The following is a 23,283-nucleotide window of genomic DNA, read 5'->3' as shown; positions in this document are numbered from 1 at the left end:
GCTTTCCTCATGCTGCTGGCAACATTCCCATGATCTGGTTGGCTACTAGATATCCTATTTTCAACAGTGCAGAGAAAATGTGCTGTTAAAATGACTAAAACAAGTGAATTCAATACATTAGTAAAAGTAGAAAAATTAATAATACAAAAATAAAACAAAAATGCCCAGCCCTGTTAAGGAGTTATCAGCTACCATGTCTCCCTGAGGCTATCATATGCCTTAATTTACCTCCTCACATTATGCTAATGCATTTACATGAGTGAAGAGGTCACTAGCTCCAACAAAATCAATACTCTCCACTCCTGCTGCTGCTACCATCACTCACCTCCATGATCAGGTGGTTTGCAGATTGTCTTATTTTTGCCCACTTTAGGACACTGCTCTGCAATCAGCAGTCCTAACTTTACTCATATTACCACGTCAAAGGTTACTTTCTCAACAACATAAACCTAGTCCTCTCCTGCTGTTGTCTTGATATGCATGATCAATTTTCTTTCCTTGCTCACTTTACGTCACAACTATCATGCACTTCCATGTTCCTAATAACTTTATAGGTCACTGCTTCTCACAAAATGAGCACACTCTTCTACTGCTGCAGTCACCATTCTCATGATCTGGTTGGATACAAGATATCCTATCACCGCTATAATTGTAAGGGGTTGTACAAGATTCGAAAAACATGTCTACTGTCTTCTTTTTTTCCAATGGTACTTGAACATTACTCACGGCAGGAGAGTCTCAGGATTGCAAATACCATGTGAAGTAGGAAGAATGTTAGGAAAAAGAAACTGGATGAGTAGAAATGCATCCATCTTGAGACTGTATAGGAGTCTCAAGATGGTGCTGTATACGTGGAGTGGGCAAGCATTGAGGGTGGGAGAGTGTGAACTGTGGGACAGATACACTTCTCCCTCTTAGGAAATGTAGTCGTTATGGAACATAGGGTGAGTTTGGATTGTCACATACCACAGACACCCCATGGACAAATATAACACTGTTTCTTAAAGAAGGCAGCCATATTTTCCAATCCTGGACAACTCCTTTAACAGGTCACTGCCTCTGTGAAGACCAGCACACACTTCCTCAGCAGCTGTAATTAAAGGGTTTGGACCATAAATAATAACTATCACATGGTTACAAGATAGGTGTTCAGTCAATGATTGCTGTGAGGTCCAAACCTTCAACGTCAATTACAAAAAAGTGGATCTTGCTTCCCTTTTTTGAATGGCTGAGTACCATGCATGTACAAAGTCTTTTAGCATCTGCTCCATTTCAAAATGGGACACAGAATTGATGGGGGTCCCAGGATTAGGACCCCCAAATAATTAGATAGTGCAGCCAGGTCAGTATTCCGTGAACGAGAACCACCCCCTGGCATCCCCGGGACCTCTTTTGATTAGCCGGCCTGGCAATAGGTCATCGTTGAGATATGACGTACATGTGACGTTGTGCCAGGCCGGCTAATCTAAAGAAGATCTGCAGAGGCCAGGAGGTAGAAGGTGTTTCCCAGGGCTCCCATCCGACTTCCACAAAATACTGACCTAGCCGATGGAGTAGACACTACGAATCGATTCCCGCCATCTCTACCAGCGATCATACATCTACCACGTATCCTGCGTAGGGGTAATAAATGTTATTGTGGGCTATTCTCTTTATAATGATCATTATTAATAGGGCAAAATATTTAAATATCCATTTATTATTATATCATTGGGTTCTTACCTAGCAATTACTGTGTTTTTATAAAAACATGAACAATGTGCAACATTCACAAACACATAATTTTTTTTTTTCCCAAAACTAAGAATCAAATAAGCACCTGCATATGTCATAAATATCCCCCTCCGCCAAGAAGGTAGTGAGGTTTAAATGGTCTTCTCTCGGAGAGTTTCTGCTCCACAACATAACTACTTACCAGAATGCCGGTCTGGCAATCGGTAAACTCATATTTTGTGCAGATTTATTACTATTGTTGCTTCATTCGCCATTTTACTTTGTGGAGTAAGTTGAGCCAATTTTTTTTTTAAAAAAGACGGATAGCTCTTAACAAATTTGACACATTCAAAAGTTTAGACTTATTTAGCTAGAAAATTCAAAAAGTCCAAATTTTTGTGCAAAGTAATACATTTTGGGGTTCGATTTAAGCTCCAAACTAATTAATTGATAAATGCGAGCCATTATGTTTCTATGTTGCTGGAGTTGAGAGCTAGAGAGCAAGAGCAATAATTGATGCAACTTTTTCGAAACCTGAGTTAGGAAAGTTCTGAAGACCCAGAACAGAAGCCACAACGTTCTGCCAGACCTGTCGATCGAACGACGCCTGTGGGGGGGTTTGTAAATATAGTGGGTTCCAAGGTTGCAGTTGCACCTGGATCAATGAGCCCAGTGGGGCCCAAAATGTCCCTTTGGCCAAAAACACAAGACCAATACTAATAGTCAGAGATTTTGCACTGGAAGTCAAAAACTAAGAGGTACACCGCTGCCAGTGAGGCTCAAAATATCTCACTGACTTATAAAATGGCTACGTCTAGGCGAATGTCGAGATCATTTTTTCATCAAAAACATCAAGAATCTTCAGAAAGAGGCGATGCTGCAGGTGTGAACAGAGCCTTACTTGACAGCGGCACTTTTGTCAAAGTTCTCAATGATCAGTTCTTAAACAGCAGGAGCTCTGAAATGCTTCTCCGTTCAAGTAGCTCTGTCTCTGTAGTTCTCAGCAGCCAATATTTTCATAAAAAGAGCTGTCATGGTACATAGTCTGCACAATTCGAGAATCTGGAGATCATAGGGGATACACTACTCAGACCCCCTCCCCAAATTAACCTGAGCACAGACCTGGAATCCTCACATTACACCTTCTGCACTGGAAGACTCAACATGGCCATTTATTCCAAGTTGCACCATTTTTGCGGATAGCAGCAATGCCCAAGAGAGAATGCCATTTTAAGTGCACCACTCCCCTGTCTCCTGGTTTCTTGCCTGTTGGGGGCGCTTCACTCCTGACTGATAGTTTGGACCAGCGACAGTTGAGATGCTGGCCTTTGCAGTATCGGAGGAGGGTAGTGGCGCTAACAGTGCCAGATCCGAGCCAGAGCCTACAAGGTCAACAGAAAAGAATTTGCAAGCACTGCACTCCTTGCCTGAGACACCGACCACTTTTCTGCAAAGGGGACAGGACCACTGCACCGTATTGAAGGGAAGATTGATGGGGTCATGTATCACAAAATTTTGGCTAACAACCTCCTTACCGCAGTAAGAGCATTGGAGATTGGTTGTGGCTGGATCTTCCAGCATGACAATGACCTGAGACACACAGCCAGGGCAACCAAGGCGTGGCTCCGTAACAAGAATTTCAACGTGCTGGAGTGACCTAGCCAGCCTCCAGACCTGAACCCAAGAGAAAATCTTCAGAGGGAGCCGAAACTCAAGGATGCCCAGCGACAAATCTGAAACCTGAAAGATCTGGAGAAGATCTGTATGGAGGAGGGGGCCAATATCCCTGCTGCAGTGTCAAGAACTATAGGAAATGTCTGACCTCTGTAATTGCAAACAAAGGTTTCTGTACCAAATATTAAGCTCTGAGTTTCATTTCTAGATTCTGTCTCTCACAGGTGAAGTGTACCTACGATAACAATTACAGACCTCTCCATTCTTTGTAAGTGGGAAAACTTGGAAAATCAGCAGTGTATCAAATACTTATTTTCCCCACTGTATATTTAACAAAGTTTGTTTCATTCAACAACAAAAAAGCAGCAAAAACAGCTGCAAACATGCATTCTACATTCTCATTGTTTTCTATGGTGAAAAAACGCAGCAAAACGTTGAAAGATTTGAAATGCTGACGTTTTCAAAAAAGCACCAATTCAGTCAGGGAAAAAAAAACAATGTGTGCATGAGATTTCTGAAATCCAGTTCTGTGAAATGCAGCTTCTTATTTGAGTAAGAGAAACGCTGCAAGAAGGCAATGTGTGAAAATAGCAAACATAAGGCTAAGTTCACACTAGGTGTTTCTGCTGTTTTTTTATGCTAATTTTAAGCTGCTTTTCACAGTACCAGCAAAGCCTATGAGATTTCAGAAATCTCACGCACACACATTGTTTTTTTTTGTCATCAGTATTTTGTGCTTTGCGTGTTTTTTTTTTTACTGTCACTTCTTTAAGCGTTTTTTACCCATTGACTTGAGTTTTTTGTGCCAAAACCTGATTCTATAGAATACGACTATTTTTTTCAATACTAAACATTATCAGCACGCACAAGAGACAAATGTAGCATGCCAAAACCGATGCAAAAATGCACAAAAAATGCAAGAAAAAAAACAAGGAAACACGTTTAGTATGAACTTACCCTTAGTATTTGGTACAGAAATTTCTGCACCATTTCTGCATCTCTTTGCTGGAAAAATGTTGGTAAAATAGGTGCGTTTTTTTTGCCTTGTTTTTTTATGCGTTTTTTACATGTGCAGATTTGTCCCCGCTCATTAGTATAAGTGAAATTTGCAGCTGAAAGAATTGATATCTGACTGATCTATATAAATAAATAATAATAATAATCTAAATCTACAAAACGCAAGTAAGCAGTGAGGCTTCAGGATTCTCATGCACCTTACTGGCACTAGGAAACTTTTCAGGTTCTCTGAGATCTGTGCAGAGAAAAAGTGACAAAAAAAGTGACAAATTTGCGTGGAGTGCACAGAGCCCTTAGCGGAGCTACTATTTGAAGAGTTCTGCATAGCGGCGGCTACAGAGAGGTTTGTTAAATATTGACACGGCCACGGGCTGAATTCGGGCGACACCGTAACGGGTTGTTCCCCCCCAGTAATGACAGCGCACACGTTACACGGCTCTGCCGGGGTTATATTTAGCTAATTCCAGAATTGAGACAACAGTTCCGTCCTTCATGTTACCCGACTAATGGCCGGAGAATTACATAACACTGATTACTGCAGACAGGCGGAGGAAACAACCAGCTGCCAGGGCAAGGACCTGGACCACAAGGAGAGCTGCCAACGAAGGTGATGCAAATGACTCTCCATACTTAGTATCTGTCATCACAGCTGTCCTGAACATTTCAGCACCACGGACAGCGAACAACCAGCAGTCCCTTCCTGCGGAGACATCACCATATCACTTACTACAAACATCGCTCCCATATAATCCCTGTTCACTAGGGATTACATGACTTGAAGAGGCAATTTGCATGTTTAATTTCCCAGAGGCCTATTAGTCTCCTTACACTGGCATGTCACTCTCCACAAGGAGAGATGTTACTCTTTAATTCCCAGCCAGAGGCCACTCATATAACCAAATCAGATCTCGCCCTTTGCACGGAGGAGGAGGAACACCCAAAAACACATCTGTAAATTCTGGTTTGGCTTTTATCCTAAGTCACGTGACAAGGCTCGCTAAAGGGTCGATATTGACTTTTAGGATTGCTACTTCCAATAGCTGGCATTAGAGATCAAGTTAATTAGAGATCAAATTAGACCTCTCTGAAGAGGTTATTTGCATATTTATTTTCCCAGAGAACCATTAAAAGGCCTATAAGTCTCCTTACACTGGCATGTCACTCTCCACAAGTAGAGACGCTACCCTTTAAATCCCAGTCAGAGGCCTCTCATACAGCCAAATCAGATCTCGCGATTTTCACTGAGGAGAAGGAACACCCCGAAACACATGTCTGCACATTGAGATTCTGGCTTGGCTTTTATTCTAAAGTCTTGTCGCAAGACTTGTTAAAGGGTCGATATTGACTTTTAGGATTGCTACTTCCAATAGTTGGCATTAGAGATCAAGTTAATTAGAGATTAGAGATCAAACTAGACCTCTGAAGAGGTTATTTGCATATCTATTTCCCCAGAGAACCATTGAAAGGCCTATAAGTCTCCTTACACTGGCATGTCGCTCTCCACAAGTAGAGACGCTACCCTTTAAATCCCAGTCAGAGGCCTCTCATACAGCCAAATCAGATGTCGCAGTTTGCACTGAGGAGAAACAACACTCCGAAACACATGTCTGCACATTGAGATTCTGGCTTGGCTTTCCTTCTATTTCATGTAACAAGGCTCGTTAAAGGGTCGATATTGACTTTTAGGATTGCTACTTCCAATAGTTGGCACTAGAGATAAAGTCCTCTTCCTCTCTTAAGAGGCTATTTTCATATTTAATTTCCCAGAGAAGCATTGGAAGGCCTTTAAGTCTCCTTACACTGGCATGTCAGGCATATTTCTCTCCACAAGGAGAAATTTTACTCCTTAGACCACACAGAGAGACATGGCGGGTATTCCTCACCCACCACACTTCTAATAGATTTTCCCACATGCATTTATGAATGCCCTCAATGTAAAGCCACAATTCGCACTTGGGATATGTTCACAAGTCGTGTTTTTGCTCTGTTTTTTTTACAAGTATTTTTGCAGCAAAAAAATGAAGCATTTTACTTTCTTGACAAAGTGACTGAGATATCAGAAGTCTCATGCACATGTCGTTTACATGTTTCCCTGCAGATTTTAATCTGTTTCATATCTTTAGCGTTTCAGCATTTTTTCACCGTTTTTCTATGCATCGTTTTACCTGCCAAGAAAAAGGCTTTTGATGCAAAAATGTCTGCAGCAAATACTTAACGTGTGCACATACCCTTAGCGATGAGCCCAAGTTTTATAGAAACTCCCAATGCCCCCATAACAGTACAACTTATAATACACACTTGGCAGGGAGAATCCCCTTAATAGACCTTTCCGATGCCCCATAATTGCTGATCAATTAGTTTCCTTTCGTTTTAGACATTATCTTCCGTACGAGAACTAAGGGACCTGCTCTGTAAAGTTAACACACACATGTCCAGAACACTTCAGGACCATGGACAGAGTACGGTAAATCGCAAAGTCCTTAAAGGAAACAATTTTTTTTATTAAAATACATGTAACTGGGGCTAAAAATATTTTATTTTTCCTCATTGGTTTTGTTAACAATTTTGCACAGATTGCCTTCTCTAGCCTGTATGGTGCACTGTCTATTTCTTGCTGCAGAAGGAGTTAACTGGGAATCCATCAGTCAGCCCACAATGAAAGCGTAAGGGCTCATTTAGAAATCTTATTTTCTCATGCACGAGAAAAACGGACTGATAATTTTGATCAGAGTGTGTGGTCTGTGTGTCATCAATTTTTCTCACACGTGTAGGAAAAAAACAACAACTTTTTCCACCTTCTCCTATGTGACAGTCCAGGACAATAGTCAGTGTCACGACTCTGGTGCTGGGTGACCTGGGACCAGGGGGTCCTTTCCTGTCCCTAATGCTAGGAGCACCCTAGCTCGCACTGTTTCCCGGATTACTTCTGAAGGTGAAGATGCCGAGGCCACATACCTTGCCTTAGCTTCTGAATCCACCCTCAGTCTGTACCCTTCCCCCATCCAGGGAAGAGGGGAGCAGCAGTGCACCGTAGTACACCAACCACACAACCAAGGTAACATGAACAGGGGAAATAGAAAATACCAAAAATACAAATATACACTCACACATAACAGAGGAATGCACTGGCGAGTGAAGGATGGGGTTAAACCAAATTAGGAGAACAAAGGGAATTATCACACTCACTAAATCAAGCAATAGTCACCGATAAATCCACAAAACACCTTCCCTTATAACCACCAACTACTATCCTCCCAGCCATGCAGCATAAGCTAGCTCTGAACATGTGTGTCAGTCAGGGACTCAGATTATATAGGGGATAGGAGTGGGTAACCGAGCTCAGCTGAGAGCTCAGACTCCCAGAGCTCCCAACATGGCCGATTAACCCCTGTACTGCCAAAAGAAATTTACACAGTTTAAAAGGAAGGTGAAATGCTTCTATTCAGACGCTGCGGTCTTCTGGCTCCTCTCTGTCACAGTAACCCCAGTGACCATAGACTTGCATTGCCGATTTTGATCCGGCACTCGGATTTTCCCACGGATAGCGCTCATGAGAGAACATCAGACGTCTGTATGAGGTCTAACGGGGAGTTTATAACTCTTTTTTATCGGTCTTTGTCAGCTCCTCTTGGCTGATTTGTGACCACAGACCACATCAATGATGAATGAACAGGAAAACTAAGAACTTGTAAAAGCCAAAACAGTGCAAATTAAATGAAACCCAAATGCAAAAATGATTATACACCCAACATACATTCATGTAAGAAATAAATAAATTGACCCTAAATGTGGGAAACCATTTAAAGGTAAACATTCACATGATTAATGCTGCCCGAAACCCGTGAATTAGAAACCTGCTCCAGTATTCGATAGGATGCATGACTGGGGATGAGGAGACTGGTCCAAGGGGAATGTCCCCGACAACTTCTCTCTGCCCATCATACACACATAGTGAGAGACTCGACAGTTTAGCTAAGTGGGTTGGGAGAACCCAGCGGAGACCTTGTTCTTGGTCATCATCTCAACTCTGTTTTTTTCTAAAACGCACATATGGTATTTGCCAGTCTCTGATTCTCAATTCGGCCAGCGTGAATCGTGTGTCAGATCCCGTTTAAAGGGAACCTGTTGATTCATGCTGTCCAAACTGTGAGAAGCATAAAATCAGAGCCTGGTTGTACAATTGCACTGAAATGCTCCGATGTTTCAGAAAAAACATAATTTGAAGAACGGTCTGCAGGCTATAGGGAGAGAAGAGAGTAGTCCAGCTCCTTCCTTGCATGGCTCTTCCCGCATGGCTCCATGGACGGGTTTCCCGGAGCGTTTCAAAGAAGGACAGACTTGGCTGCAATCGTAGGGCCAGACTCTGATTCATGCTGCTCTTGGTTTGGTTCCTTACAAGTGATGAGCGAACGTGCTCTGAAAAGGAGTTACCTGAGCATGCTCGTGTACCAACCAAGTGTCTTCGGCGTGCTCGAAAAATATGTTCAAGTACTCGTTGCTGTTTGACAGCCACACCACATGCACATCCTGTTTGTTAGGCAATCCCGACATATGTTGTGGCTGTCGAACAGCAGCGAAACATGTGCCCACGGGGACTCAAACATATTTCCCGAGCACGACGAAGACCATCGGTTACCACCAGAGCACGTTCGCTCATGACTAGTGATGAGCGAGTGTACTCGTTGCTTGGGTTTTCCCGAGCACGCTTGGGCAGTGTCCGAGTATTTGTTAGTGTTCGGAGATTACGTTTTCATCGCAGCAACTGAATGATTTACAGCTACTAGACAGCTTGATTACATGAGAGAATTCCCTAGCAACCAGGCAACCCCCACATGTACTCAGCCTGGCTAATAGCTGTAAATCATTCAGATGCCACGATGAAAACTTAATCTCCGAACACTAACAAATACTCGGAGATCACCCGAGCGTGCTCGGGAAAACCCAAGCAACGAGTACACTCGCTCATCACTACTCATGACTACTCCTGACTAATCAGAAAGTTTTAGGATATATAATACCAATGGCACCATGTACAATAGTGGGAAAGTCCACTATAATAATAAACTGGTCAGCTATTCGTAGCTAACATGAGTGTTTGCTTCATACACATAAAAAGACTTGCATCCATTGGCTATGCCAAAAGGTTTGTGGGGATCTGACCAAGGAGACTCTACTGACTCAACGAACAAGTGAGAGGTTTCCCATACCTACTATAGACTACTACTGTATAATGGAAAGGATCACAAATGGAGAGGAGAGCCACTTCTCTTTTGGGAATGGAGACAAAATAAATAAGCACTCTAGTAATCCGATTACAGTGGATATACTGTAAACTATAAGGATCACTGGATGGAAAATCCCTATAATCCATAGAACAAGTCAGCAGGACTATAAATGGAACATGTTGTTGGGAGGCGACATTACCATTTTTGGCTTTATGCCCCAGGAGGGTCAAGTAACGCCCCTGAGGATTATATACAGTATATATTATTAATGCTATAAAACCTCTTACAGTAAAAGGTCCATTTTCCCGCACAGTGACCACAGGAAGGAGTCTGCGGCGTTCACAAGACACTGTCCAGTACTTAATTTGCTATTGATTTTAGTACTAAACACGTCCAATCAATGACTTTCATAAAGAATCCCTACCCAGGGGACGTATAATATTAGCACAAATGAATATGCTCGTCTATGATAGCTTTTCAGAGCGAAATCCATTGTAAATTATTCATGTGCAATAATGTCTGTCAATGTTTAAAGAAAAACTATGTGTTTAGGTGAGTGTATGAATCAGCGGCGTTCCCTGGGATGGAGGTGAGTACACGAATATCAATATTTGATCCATAATTGTAAATGGTCTGTGATGTACAGAATTAGGATACATATGAACCATTGTTCTACTTGGCCGAGCCTCATTTCAAGCAGCAGGTCATCTCTGACTACATGAATCCTAACCTACAATGACCGATGACAGAAAACAATAGGTGGCGTCCAACTACGCGGCAGATAGAAATAAGAAGTGTGCCCTGAAAGGGTTCCACCAGTATCAGCACCGCTGTCAGTCATTGAGGCTAATCGTTGGCTTTTCAACGTGGATTAACCCCATAAGAACCTAACCATTTTGTAAATTAATGACCGGGCCTCATTTTTTCAATTTGACCAGCGTCACTTAATGTGGTAATAACTGTGGAACGCTTCAACGGATCCCAATGATTCTGAGACAGTTTTTTTGTGACATATTGTACTTTATGTAGGTGGGAAAATTTATTCAATATGACTTGTGTTTATTTATGAAAAGATCAAAAATTTAGAAAAACTTTGAAAAGGTCACAATTTTCAAACTTTTAATTCTTATGCTCCTAAACCAGCTTCATGTCACACAAAATAGTAATAAATAACATTTCCCACATGTCTACTTCACACCAGCACAATTTTTTTAAATTTTTTAAAAATAATTTTCTTTTTATTATGAAGGTATCAGGGTTAAATATTACTCTGCAATTTCTCCAACAAAATTCACAAAACCGAATATTTAGGGACCACATGACATTCGAAGTTACTTTGAGGGGTTTATATGACAGAAAATATCCAAAAGTGACACCATTCTAAAAACTACACCCCTTAAAGTCCTCAAAACCACATTCAAGAAGTTTATTAACCCTTCAGGTGCTTCACAGGAATAAATGCAATGTGGAAGGAAAAATATTTACATTTAACTTTTTTTTTTTTTCACGAAAATTTTACTTTAGCCCCCAATTTTTTAATTTTCACAAGGGTAACAGGAAAAAATTAAATATACAATTTGTCGTGCAATTTCTCCTGAGTACGCCAATACCCCATGAGTGGGGGAAAACTACTGTTTGGGCGTACAGCAGGACTCGGAAGGGAAGGAGAACCATTTGACTTTTTGAACGCAATAATGGCTGGAATCGAGAGTGGACACCATATCGCGTTTGGAGAGCTCCTGATATTCCTACACAATGGAACCGCCCCACAAGTGACACCATTTTGGAACCTAGATGCTTCAAGGAATGTATCTAGATGTGTGGTGAGCACCTTGAACCACCAGGTGTTTCACAAAAATTTATAATTTACAGCCGTAAAAATAAAAAAATCTATTTTTTCCCAACAAAAAATGTTCTTTTAGCCCTAAATTTCTTCATTTTCACAAAGGTAATAGGAGGAAGTGCACTGTATCATTTTTTGTGCAAATTCTAATGAGTGCGCAAATACTCCATATCTGGTCGAAAACTACTTTTGAGGCCCGATACAAAGTTCAGAAAGGAAGAAGTGCCACATTGGAGTTCAGATTTTGCTGGAATGGTCACATTGGCAGAGACCCTGAGGTGCCAGAACAGCAGAACCCCGGATAAGGGACCCCATTTTACAAACTACACCTATCACTGAATTCATCAAGGGGTGCAGTGATTATATGAAATCACAGGTGTGTCACAGAATTTTATACCATGAGGTAATGAAGAAAAAAATAATTACCATACATCGTTACCACAAAAAACAGTTTTAGCCCCAGATTTTACAATTTCACTGCTGAATGTGACAATACGCCATATGTGGCTGTACAGTACTGCTTAGCCATACGGAGAGACTCTGGAGGGACGGAGCGCTATTTGCTTTCTAGAGCCCAAATTTTCCAAAAATAGTTTGAGGACTCCATATACAGAGCCCATAAGTGCAAGAAGAGCAGAATACCCCCTAAAATGACCCCATTTTGGAAATTATACCCGTGATTTAGATACACTGTGGAGCTCAGAAGGGAGGGAGGCATTTTGATTTGGGATAGGAGAATTCGCTGGATTTCTTTAGGGAGGTGGGGGTGCATAGCACTTTTCCAGAGCCTTTGTACTACCAGTAACATGAAAGCCCCTATACATATAACTGTTAACAGATGACAGACCTGAGAGGGGACTTGCTTTTTTTGTGGATTGAGTGGAAGGTTTTTTTGGGAACATTTTACCCAATGTTTGGGATCACAGTTATCCTGCCCTCTATGCTGAGCACTTACATCGGGGATTCCATCTCAATCTCCAAGTGATGTAATTCAGATGAAACTCCTCTGGGATCCATTGACTATAATGAGGCAGCAGAGTTGCTCTGGACTTCGTCTTTCCTCTGTTCAGTGGTGTCCTACTTTTCAGAAGTGCAAGAAATTGCATCCGGCTGCACTTTTATGCATGCATAAAAAGACGAACACAGTTGGATCACAGGTTAGACGGCGTCCACAGCGCCTCCATCTGCCTCATTATGGGGAATCTTCCCCCGGGGCTTCCGTCTGAGTCACGTCACTCAGAGATTTACACAGAAACCTCGGTGTAAGCGCTCAGTGTAAAGAGCAGGATAAATGTGCGCAGAGCCTGACTGCGATCTTTGGGAGGCAGAATGAAAAAATTAACATCAGGTGAAGATTTGGTTTTATTTATTTTTTACGCTGTTCCTCGTGCATTATGAGTGATTTGACAACTTTATTCTTTGAGTTGGTGCGATTACAGTGATATCAGATTTATATCCGTTTTTTTATGTTGCTGCTGTCACACTAAACTATGTTTTTTTTTGCAAAAACTAGTTTTTGCATCCCCATATTTTGAGAGCTAAAATGTTTCCATATTTCTGCCGACAGAGTTATGTGAGAGCTTGTTTTTTTCGGGACAAGATAATGCTTTTATTGGTACCATTTTGGGTACATGACGTTTTTTGACTGCTTTCAAATCTGATTTCTAAAAAGGTAGAATTAACAAAACCCTGCAATTCCAGAATTGTTTTTTGGGGGGGTTATCATGTGCCGTTTCGCATGTGGAAAAATTGATACGACAGTTTTATTCTTTGGGTCAGTACGATTACAGTGATAACTCATTTATATCGTTTTTTATGTTTTGGCGCTTTTACACATACACTTTTATAGAAAAAATACGATAATTATTTTTGGATGGCTGTATTCTGAGAGCTCTAACTTTTTAGTTTTTCCGCTGATGAAACTGTATTGAGGCTTGTTCTTGCAGGACAAGATGATGTTTTCAGCCATACCATATGTGTACTTTTTTTGTTTATTTTGCCTTACATAAAAATGTGTATTTATTGGTGTAATATTTTTTATTATTATTATTTTGACGTCTTTATATTATCACATTTTTCTATATTACAATGGCCAGATAGACGGGTGTTCCCTTCTCCAAGATCCTATCCCAATATGTAGTAGGTGTAGTAATAATAATAATATTAGCAAATACCTCTAATTAGAAATGTAGTATAGTTCTTCTGATTTGTTATGACACTTACCCCATGTGCAAGGCATTGCAGGACCTTACGTATCCAGGTTCAGGTATGTCACGTTGTGTATACTGATGGTATTATGCCCAGACTGACCGAGGGTCTTCTGAAACTAACTTACAGCTTCTTAGGCCGGGGTCACACGTGTGCAATGCGAGAAGCTCGCACAAGTCTCTCGCATCAATACCCGGCAATGCCGCCGGCACTCGGGACCGATGCATTCAGCTGCATAGAAATACATGCAGCCGCACACTCCGGTCCCAAGTGCTGGCGGTAGTGCCGGGTGTTGATGCGACGGACATTGAACGGGTGTCATACAAAGACTTGTATGGGTGATTTTGATCTGTGACTCGGATCAAAAACGTCTTAATGAACAGCACCATAGACTATAATGTGAACGCGTTCTATCCATGAAAAACAGAGAGAGAACACATATGTAGAAAAAAGGGAGATTGATGGAGGCTTTAAAAGGGGTATTCCCATCTCCAAGATCCTATTCCAATATGTAGTAGGTGTAATAATAATAATATTAGCAAAACCATACAATTTGAAATGCCTATTTCCTCATGTGCAGGCATTGCAGGACCTTAGATATCCATGGTTACGACCACTGGTATTGTGACATGTAGCTAGTTGCTAGTGGTCGTAACCATGGATACCTAAGGTCCTGCAATGCCTGAACATGAGGAAAGAGACATAACGAATCAGAAGATCTATACTACATTTCTAATTGGAGGTATTTGCTAATATTATTATTATTACACCTACTACATACTGGGATAGGATCTTGGAGATGAGAATACCTCTTTACGGTATGTCCAGACTGAGTTATTTGACTTAGATTTTAGAGCAGATTCTGCTCTAAAATCCACATTAAAACTATTAAAATATCCCTTTAATAAGCTGCAATTTGTATGGGAAAAGTTTCACTTAAATGATAAAAGACACGGGGCACAAGGTGCTGTTTACTTCTACCTGAAACAAGAAGCAACATGTAATTCTTTAAGGTTTCTACTTGAAAAAAATGTCCTAAATTTGACTGTGGAATCAATAAAAGCGGAAAAAAAAATGCAAACAGTTTCTGGCTGAAAAATCTATGTCAGAAAAGTTGATGTGAACATACACTTAGGTTACTAAACACACTCCTCTGTCATTGGCGGCTCTGTCGTGCTCTGTTGGGTGTACGCAGAAGGTCCCCAATATCTCACCTAGAAGCCAGGGCATGCGTAGATGACTTCCATTACAGCAGAATGTTTACATGGAGTTTTTTTTTTTTTTACATGGATTTATTCTGCCTGAAAAATCCACATGAAAAAAATCTTTACATTTTTTTTTTTACTTTCTACGGCATGTTTTTATGCATTTTTTTGTCTGTCTATGGGCCCATCCTTCTGCTTCACTTGATTCAGAAGCCAAATTTGGAGGGTATTATAGGGCTGCGTTCCCGTGGTGAGATTTTGGCGAGTAGTAGATTTTCTGCACCTATTAAAGAAGTTGTCTACTACTTGGACAAATCCTTCTCAGACCCCTCGCTTGGCCCTTGGCATCTGATAAAATAATAAAGCTTATACTCCCCTCCTGCACTGGCGCCGTTTCTGTGGTGTCTTCACTCGCAGTCCCGGAGCTCTCGTGCTGTTGTTGTGACACATGACCCCGGCGCCCAATCAGAACTGGCGTCACTGTCCCCACCTCCTGTCGAATTGAGCAGGAACAGGAAGTCAGAGATCAGCTGTAGCCCGGACTTCCTCTTCCTGTTCGATCTGTCCAAAGGCGGGGACAGTGACGCCAGTGCTAATTGGGCACCGGGCACCACATGTCATACAACCGCGCAAGGGCTCCGGGAGAGCGACTGCCAGCACGGGAGGTAAGTACAAGCCTTAGTATTTTATGGGAGACATTTTGATCAAGAAGGGCTTGTCCTAGTACTGGACAACCCCTTTATGTAAATGATATGTAAATGATATTACTTGCGGTTTTTTTACTCTGGTTTTCGAATATGTCTTTTTTCATGCTTTTTTTTTACATGTATTTGCTAATATTATTATTACTCATACTACTTTTTGGGATAGGCTCTTGGAGATGGGAATACCCCTCTAATGACACAATCCCTTCACCACAATGCTCAATTTCCAGGATTTTTACATTCTTTACATCTAAGAAATAATTGAAATATTGTGAGCGCTAATTACGAGAAAAGTCACGTCCCCGCATACATTTCCATATACCAGACCTGTAATAACGCTCCTCTCGGCAGGGATGTGGACGAGCATAAATAACAGGACACAACATTTATAGGATGGCGTGTACGCCCCGATGCCGTGCATAATAAAGCAGACACAGAGGCGAGCGCTGGTTGTTACCGCACATGTGATTTGCTCTCATGCCACTTCATTACCTTCCAGACATATTAAAAGACCCTGCACGTTGGTCTGAGGCTGAGATAATCCCCCTCCACAGATCTCCGGCCGGCGAGGGTCTCCGTCACTGCGGCCACTAAAAATGCAGATAACATGGCCTCTCCGTAAGTGCTTCACCCAAAAGTCCTGCTGCGGATTGGGCCAGAGATGTAGGAAAAATTACACTTCTCCAAATGAAACATCTTAAGGCCGGAGAGGATTTGTCTGTAAGTCTCTCGGGGATTGACAGGCTCTGTTTCAGCACATTTCAATAAGGATGATGTAGCCGAGCTGTGCTTGTCAGACATGCAGATGTAACAGTATGGTTTCATTTAGCGTAGTGGGCATTAGCGGGTTTATATAAGACACAGTGGGCATTAGCGGGTTTATATAGCACATAGTGGGAATCAGCGGGTTTATATAGGACACAGTGGGAATCGGCGGGTTTATATAGGACATAGTGGGAATCGGCGGGTTTATATAGGACATAGTGGGAATCGGCAGGTTTATAGAGCACAGAGAGCATTGGCGGGTTTATATAGGACACAGTGGGCATTAGCGGGTTTATATAGCCCATAGTGGGTATTAGCGGGTTTATATAGGACACAGTGGGCATTAGCGGGTTTACATAGGACACAGTGGGCATTAGCTGGTTTATATAGGGCACAGTGGGCATTAGCGGGTTTATATAGGACACAGTGGGCATTAGCTGGTTTATATAGGGCACAGTGAGCATTAGCGGGTTTATATAGGACACAGTGGGCATTAGCGGGTTTATGTAGGACACAGTGGGCATTAGCGGGTTTATATAGGACACAGTGGGCATTAGCGGATTTATATAGGACACTGTGGGCATTAGCGGGTTTATATAGGACACAGTGGGCATTAGCGGGTTTATATAGGACACAGTGGGCATTAGCGGGTTTATATAGGACACAGTGGGCATTAGCGGATTTATATAGGACACTGTGGGCATTAGCGGGTTTATATAGAGCACAGTGGGCATTAGCGGGTTTATATAGAGCAGTGAGCATTAGCGGGTTTATATAGGACACTGTGGGCATTAGCGGGTTTATATAGGACACAGTGGGCATTAGCGGGTTTATATAAGACACAGTGGGCATTAGCGGGTTTATATAGCACATAGTGGGAATCAGCGGGTTTATATAGGACACAGTGGGAATCGGCGGGTTTATATAGGACATAGTGGGAATCGGCGGGTTTATATAGGACATAGTGGGAATCGGCAGGTTTATATAGGACACAGTGGGCATTAGCAGATTTATATAGGACACTGTGGGCATTAGCGGATTTATATAGAGCACAGTGGGCATTAGCGGGTTTATATAGAGCACAGTGAACATTAGCGGGTTTATATATAGACTTCTCCCGTGCTGCGCCAATCCTCTGGAATGCTCTACCCCAAGATATTAGGACCATCCACAATTTGCATAGCTTTAGGCGCTCACTCAAAACTCATTTGTTCAGAGCGGCCTATCACGTTCCCTAATCAGTCATTTTATGTTTGTGTGTGTGTGTGTGTGTGTAGCCCATTCACTGTCTCATCTACCCCCCACCCCCTGAAGATGGCTGGACCATCATTGTAAATACATCATTGTAAATACACACCTGTACTTTGTATCCCCCCACCTCATTGTAGATTGTAAGCTCTCACGAGCAGGGTCGTCTTATTTTGCTTTATTGCTGTATTGTTAACATTGTTACCTATGACTGTTGTGTTTGAAACTGTTAAACTGTAAAGCACTGCGGAATATGTTGGCGCTATATAAATAAAGATTATTATTATTATTATTATTATTATATATGACACAGTGGGCATTAGCGGGTTTATATAGGACACAGTGGGCATTAGCGGGTTTATATAGGACACAGTGGGCATTAGCGGGTTTATATAGGGCACAGTGGGCATTAGCGGGTTTATATAGGACACTGTGGGCATTAGCGGGTTTATATAGGACACAGTGGGCATTAGCGGGTTTATATAGAGCACAGTGGGCATTAGCGGGTTTACAAGTATAATAGCTATGTTGGCGTCCGGTGACAACTCCGGCTCTGCGCCATCTCTACATGTAGAAGGAATTCCTCAGCCGCAGGTATCACACGGATACTACTATGTGACGCGCTGCGGTGACACTGGCTCGGTGCGTGGCGTCGCTCCCACTCGGGATGGCCTGTGAAGCGGAGTATGGCAGATTGTAACTCGCTCTGGCACTTCTTTATGGCTGCACGGAGACACGTTCCCGGGATATATGCATTATGTGATGATATCAGACATTTATAACCCAGAATATAGGAGCCGGGCAGCCTTAAGTGACATCAGCAGATCAAGCCTCAGCGCCAACCTACTTATAAAGATAACCTTCCGCATCACTGCTCCTCTCATTTCCAGGCCACTGCGTAACCACTGGATCAAGAGCTTTCCAAAAGGCAATACATGCATCTCCGGAGCGGAGCCCGATGCAGCAGCTCCTGCTCCGACCCCCAAACAGCAGCATTATTAACCACCATTATATGCACTGAGTATATAGCAAGGACACTATATGGCGGTACAATCCTCTGTACACTACAGCGCTGTGCCCTCCGCTGACAGCGAGCACTACATCTGCATTATGTTAATCCCCTCAGCATCGTCTGCGCGCGCTGCACATACTTAAGACCCTTCCAGATGATTTTGCAGCTATGTAATAACATGGAGTACACAGACTATAGAAGGAAAACAGCCTGGAGCATAAACAACCACAATAAATCACATTATTTAGCTAAAATGGCCGTGGACCAGGACGTAGCTCAAGGCTGTACAATAATAATAATAATAATAATAATAATAAAAAATAAAAAAAATCACTTATATAGGAAGTTTATAACCATGAAAAATAATTTTAATAATAGTTACCGTATATATTATACGCAAAATAATAAAAAAAATTGAAAAAATAATAAAGAACTAATGGAAAATAAAAATATGTAATAATAATAATAATAATAATAATAATGCAAATGACAACAATTATAAATAGGAAGTTTATAACCATAAAAGATCATTTTAATATTAGCGATTATATGTAAAATCGTGAACAAAAAATATTTGAAAAAAATCAAGAAATAATGCTGAAAAAAATAAATAAATACAAATATTTATTTATAATAATAATGAAAAAAAGGGGAAAACAATACATAGGAAGCTTACAACCATCAAAGATCGTTTTAATATTAGCCATTATATGCAAAATATTTTTCTTTTAATATTTGAAAAAGTATATATAAAAAGCTTAAAGAAATAATGGAAATAAAAATATATATTTAAAAAAAAAATATATAGGAAGTTTATAATCATCAAGGGTGGTTTTAATATCCCGCCATTATATGCAAAATAATTGTAAAAAAAAATCATTGAATGCTTAAAAAAAATTCTGGAAACATATTATATATATATATATATATATATATATATATATATATATATATATATATATATATATATATATATTAAAACAATATTTGGAAAAGAAAAATATAGGAAGTTTATAACCAAAAATTACTTTAATGTTAGTCAATATATGCAAAATAATAAAAAAGTAACTGAAAAAAAATCATAAAAAGTTTTAAAAAATAATGAAAAAGAAAAATATTTATTTATAAGAATAAACAAATATATAGAAAAAATACATAGGAAGTTTATAACAAAGATCATTTTAGTATTATTTATTGTATATGCAAAATTCTAGAAAATTTAAAAAAATAAAAAAATAAAAAATATATATAAAAAAAAGAGATGACCTAAATGCAGTTAAATCATTTAATACTAAAATGCTAATAAAATAATCAAAATATTAAGAACTAATAATACATAATAAAACAACGTTAAATGATAGATAATTTAAAAAAAATACTAAAAAAAAGAAATATATATGTATGTGTATGAAAAAGTTAAATACGTAAAATAAATAAATATATAATAAATAAAATGATGATTAGGAAAACGTATATAAATATTAATATGTCAATATATAATGCAAAATAAATATATAAAAATAATATAATGTATATATTAATCTTATGTTTTTCTTTGATGATGTTTAACCATTGCGCTTCCTTCTTGGCTCATGTTCCATAGCCAAAATCAAAAGTCACAAGGAGCAGTTCCCTGTTACAGGGGCTGCATATCAATGGTATAATGCTACTTCTCCAAATACGCCCCCCCATGAGCTGCCTCAGTCTGCATTACATTACCAAGAAAATGTCATATTTGATTAGTCAGCAGAGTAATGGGAAGAGGATTTCGTGAGGTCAGAAGCTAACAAGTATTTATCCCCATAGCTTTTATTCCGAGAGTCTATAAAAGACGAGTGGTCCGTTGTCTTCCACCGCGATCAGTATCCCAGGGTCTGCTCCCATTTATTCATAACTTTAGCGTATACTTACAGGCATTGGTTACAGCGAAACTGTTGGCCGTTTCTATGTTGTCTACGTGAGGAATCAAATTAAAAAGTGCTTCCGACTCGTTGGGGCTGGTGTTATGGAGAAAAATCGCTAATCGAAAAGCGGTGTATTCCTGATCTGTATTTCGGATGAAAAGCCCACCTAGAAAAAAAAAATAATTAAAAAAATAAATAAAAAAATTAAGGAAAAAAATAATAAATATATTACTGCTATTTAATTACTATACTTTTATACATTATTAAAAAAAATATATATATTAAAACTGCATGACGGTATATAGTAAGGCAGGTGCAACAGACGATTGCCAGCATTCTGCTCCATTAATTACTGCCACCGATATGTGACAAGTGGCTGGAGTTGCAGTTGTCGCCACATTGCACATGACAAGGAATCTCAGCTTTTATTTAATAAATATCATTCATTGTGTTCTTTGCATTGTTATAATTCCCGAGTCTGCAGGTCTGTGGTCACCATACATAGGTGGTACGGTATCCATTATGCCCACCGTATACCACCACATATACATAGTCTAGACAGTCTGGCCATTATTAGGGGAGTTAAATGGAGTACTGTGTCCAGTTCAAGGAGAAGGAGCTTCCTATTATACCAGGAGCACAAAAGTGACTATGCTTGCAGAATTTCATTAACACCCCCCATTACCACTACCACCTCCCTCTATTGGAAGTACATGATGCAATGCAAAAAAAAAAAAAACCTATTACATACCCCCCTCCTCTAATGGAAGCAGGGGTTAATCTAAAGTCAGGCTGAGCCTGTGTGCCATGAGATCTAGAGGGATGCAGTGCATGCTGCACAACTTTCCAACTGCAGCATCCACCAAGCCCTGGGCTTACAATGCAGAGGTGGGCCTGGGTGCCAGGTAATGGAGGGAGGGGGCCAATACCCCCTTTTTAATGGATAACTATTAATAATAAAATAATATATATTGAAAAAAAAAAAAAACCTCTTAGCTGTCAGTGAACTGGCACAATGGGCAAAGAGGTAGTGCAGCAGCTGGGGCATAAGTTGCTAAGTTTAGTCATGCAGTGAATAGTCAGGTCTTACCTATCTGCACGCTGCTAGGAAAGGCTCCCATGGCAATGCCCCAAAATCCAGAGAATAACAAAACAATCTGCTGGCAAATAATCCGCATCTTCTCTCCTGTTCTCTCTCTCTCTCTTGCTAGATGCCAACGAGAAGCATCAAGGCTGCGACCACGAGCAGAGGAAAGCGGTGCTGCGGCGGCGGCGGCGGCCGGTCTAGCAATCCATGGTGGGCATGATGTTTCCCGCAGTCTCCATAGCCCCCGGAGAGCTGGTGTCCGGCTGGAGAGGTTTGCACATGCAAGATGGTGGAGGAGTCGGTGGTGGAGGCTGCACTGAGGGACGAGACATGCGCTATCCTCGCTCACTCTGCCCCCAGCACACACAATAGCGGTCCCCTCTCCTGTGTCCCTGCTGCCTCACATGTAGCATGGATGGGGATGGGGGAGGATGAGGATGGCACCGAGGGGGCTCACAAGGCAGACCACCACTCTGCTCCGTCCTCCTCCCTGCCTGCACAGCTCTCCTGCAAGCACCAGAGAGGAGCCTCCACTGCAGCAAAGCCTCTCCCTGCTCCTCCACTAAGGGGGGAGCCAGCCTGCCAGGGGGTGGGGGGTGAGCCAAGGTCAGCAGCTCTGTCTGCCCACCACACCGGGCACCCATCTATTACAGCAGGCAGGGGCTTCTTTATTTCTTAGCAGTTTCTTTGTTTTTGTTACTTGTTTTATTATCATTATTATTATTGTACATTAGATACATTTTTGCTTTGGATAGCTTGTACATTAATGCTATGTTCACACTTGGACTTTTTGCTGCCCTTTTAGTTTTTTCTGCAGGTTTTTGCAGTTACAGAAAGTGTTGAGACACCGCATGTTTGTTACGTTTTTTTCCGTTTCGTGTGTAGATTATGGATTCTACGACTGTGTTCATACATTGCATTTTTATTATGTAAGTTTTTGCTGCTTTTTTTGTTTCATTTTTACTTTGTGGTGCGGATTATATGGCTATGTTCACACGTTGCGTTTTTGCAGCGTATTTTTTTTTTTTTATCTGCAGGCAAAACCTGCTCTCTTGGCAGTAAATTAGATGTATACAAAAAGCAGGTTTTGCGGCATTTTTTGTGTGCAGGTTATGGATTATATGACTGTGTTCATACATTGTGTTTTTGTTACGTTTTTTTCTGTAAGTTTTTGCTGTTTTTTTTTTGGTGCGGATTATATGGCTATGTTCACACGTTGCGTTTTTGCAGCATATTTTTTTTTTTTATCTGTAGGCAAAACCTGCTCTCTTGGCAGTAAATTAGATTATTATCATTATTATTTATTTTCTTTTGTGCTTTTTTTGCCAGTTATGTGGCTATGTTCACACACTGAGTTTTTGCTGTGTTTTTTTTCTTTCTGCAGGCGAAACATGCTCTTTTGACAATAAAGAAGTTGCTTATAAAAAAACAAGTTTTGCTTCTTTTTTTGTATATTATTTTGCTGCTGTTTGATGCAGATTTTATTTTTATGTTCAAACTTCGTGTTTTTGCTGCTTTTTTGCTGCTTTTTTATGCAAAGTAACAGCTGTTTTTTTACAGTAGCGGACAAATCTATGAGATTGCAGAAATCCCATGCACACACTTGGTTTTATTTCTCCTGACTGACTTGGAAAACTGCAGCGTGTCAATTGTTTGAGTGTTTTTGCAGCGTTTTTTT

General features: G+C 40.7%; 1 protein-coding gene across 8 annotated transcripts in view; it reads right to left on the bottom strand.

Moving 5' to 3' along the window:
* Window positions 1-22,174, bottom strand: part of GRIA4 (glutamate ionotropic receptor AMPA type subunit 4) — a 446,709-nt gene extending 424,535 nt beyond the window's left edge. For 3 of the 8 annotated variants that reach the window (XR_013224091.1, XM_077298514.1, XM_077298515.1), the window contains exons 1-2: window positions 21,609-22,172; window positions 20,526-20,684 (exon numbers count right to left, since the gene is read on the bottom strand). Coding sequence is in view for 7 of the 8 variants with exons in the window: in XM_077298514.1 (XP_077154629.1) it covers window positions 20,526-20,684; window positions 21,609-21,696 (247 nt within the window). In the remaining variant the exon portion in view is untranslated. Of the gene's footprint in view, window positions 1-20,525; window positions 20,685-21,608 lie in introns of all 8 variants that reach the window. The other 5 variants (XM_077298517.1, XM_077298518.1, XM_077298520.1 and 2 more) reach the window with 3 other exon arrangements.
* Window positions 22,175-23,283: the final 1,109 nt, after the last annotated feature.

This window comes from Ranitomeya variabilis, chromosome 3 (genome assembly GCF_051348905.1).
Source record: "Ranitomeya variabilis isolate aRanVar5 chromosome 3, aRanVar5.hap1, whole genome shotgun sequence".
Lineage (NCBI taxonomy): Eukaryota > Metazoa > Chordata > Amphibia > Anura > Dendrobatidae > Ranitomeya > Ranitomeya variabilis.
Note: the sequence above shows the minus strand (reverse complement) of the source record. Positions and strands in the feature narration are given on the sequence as shown.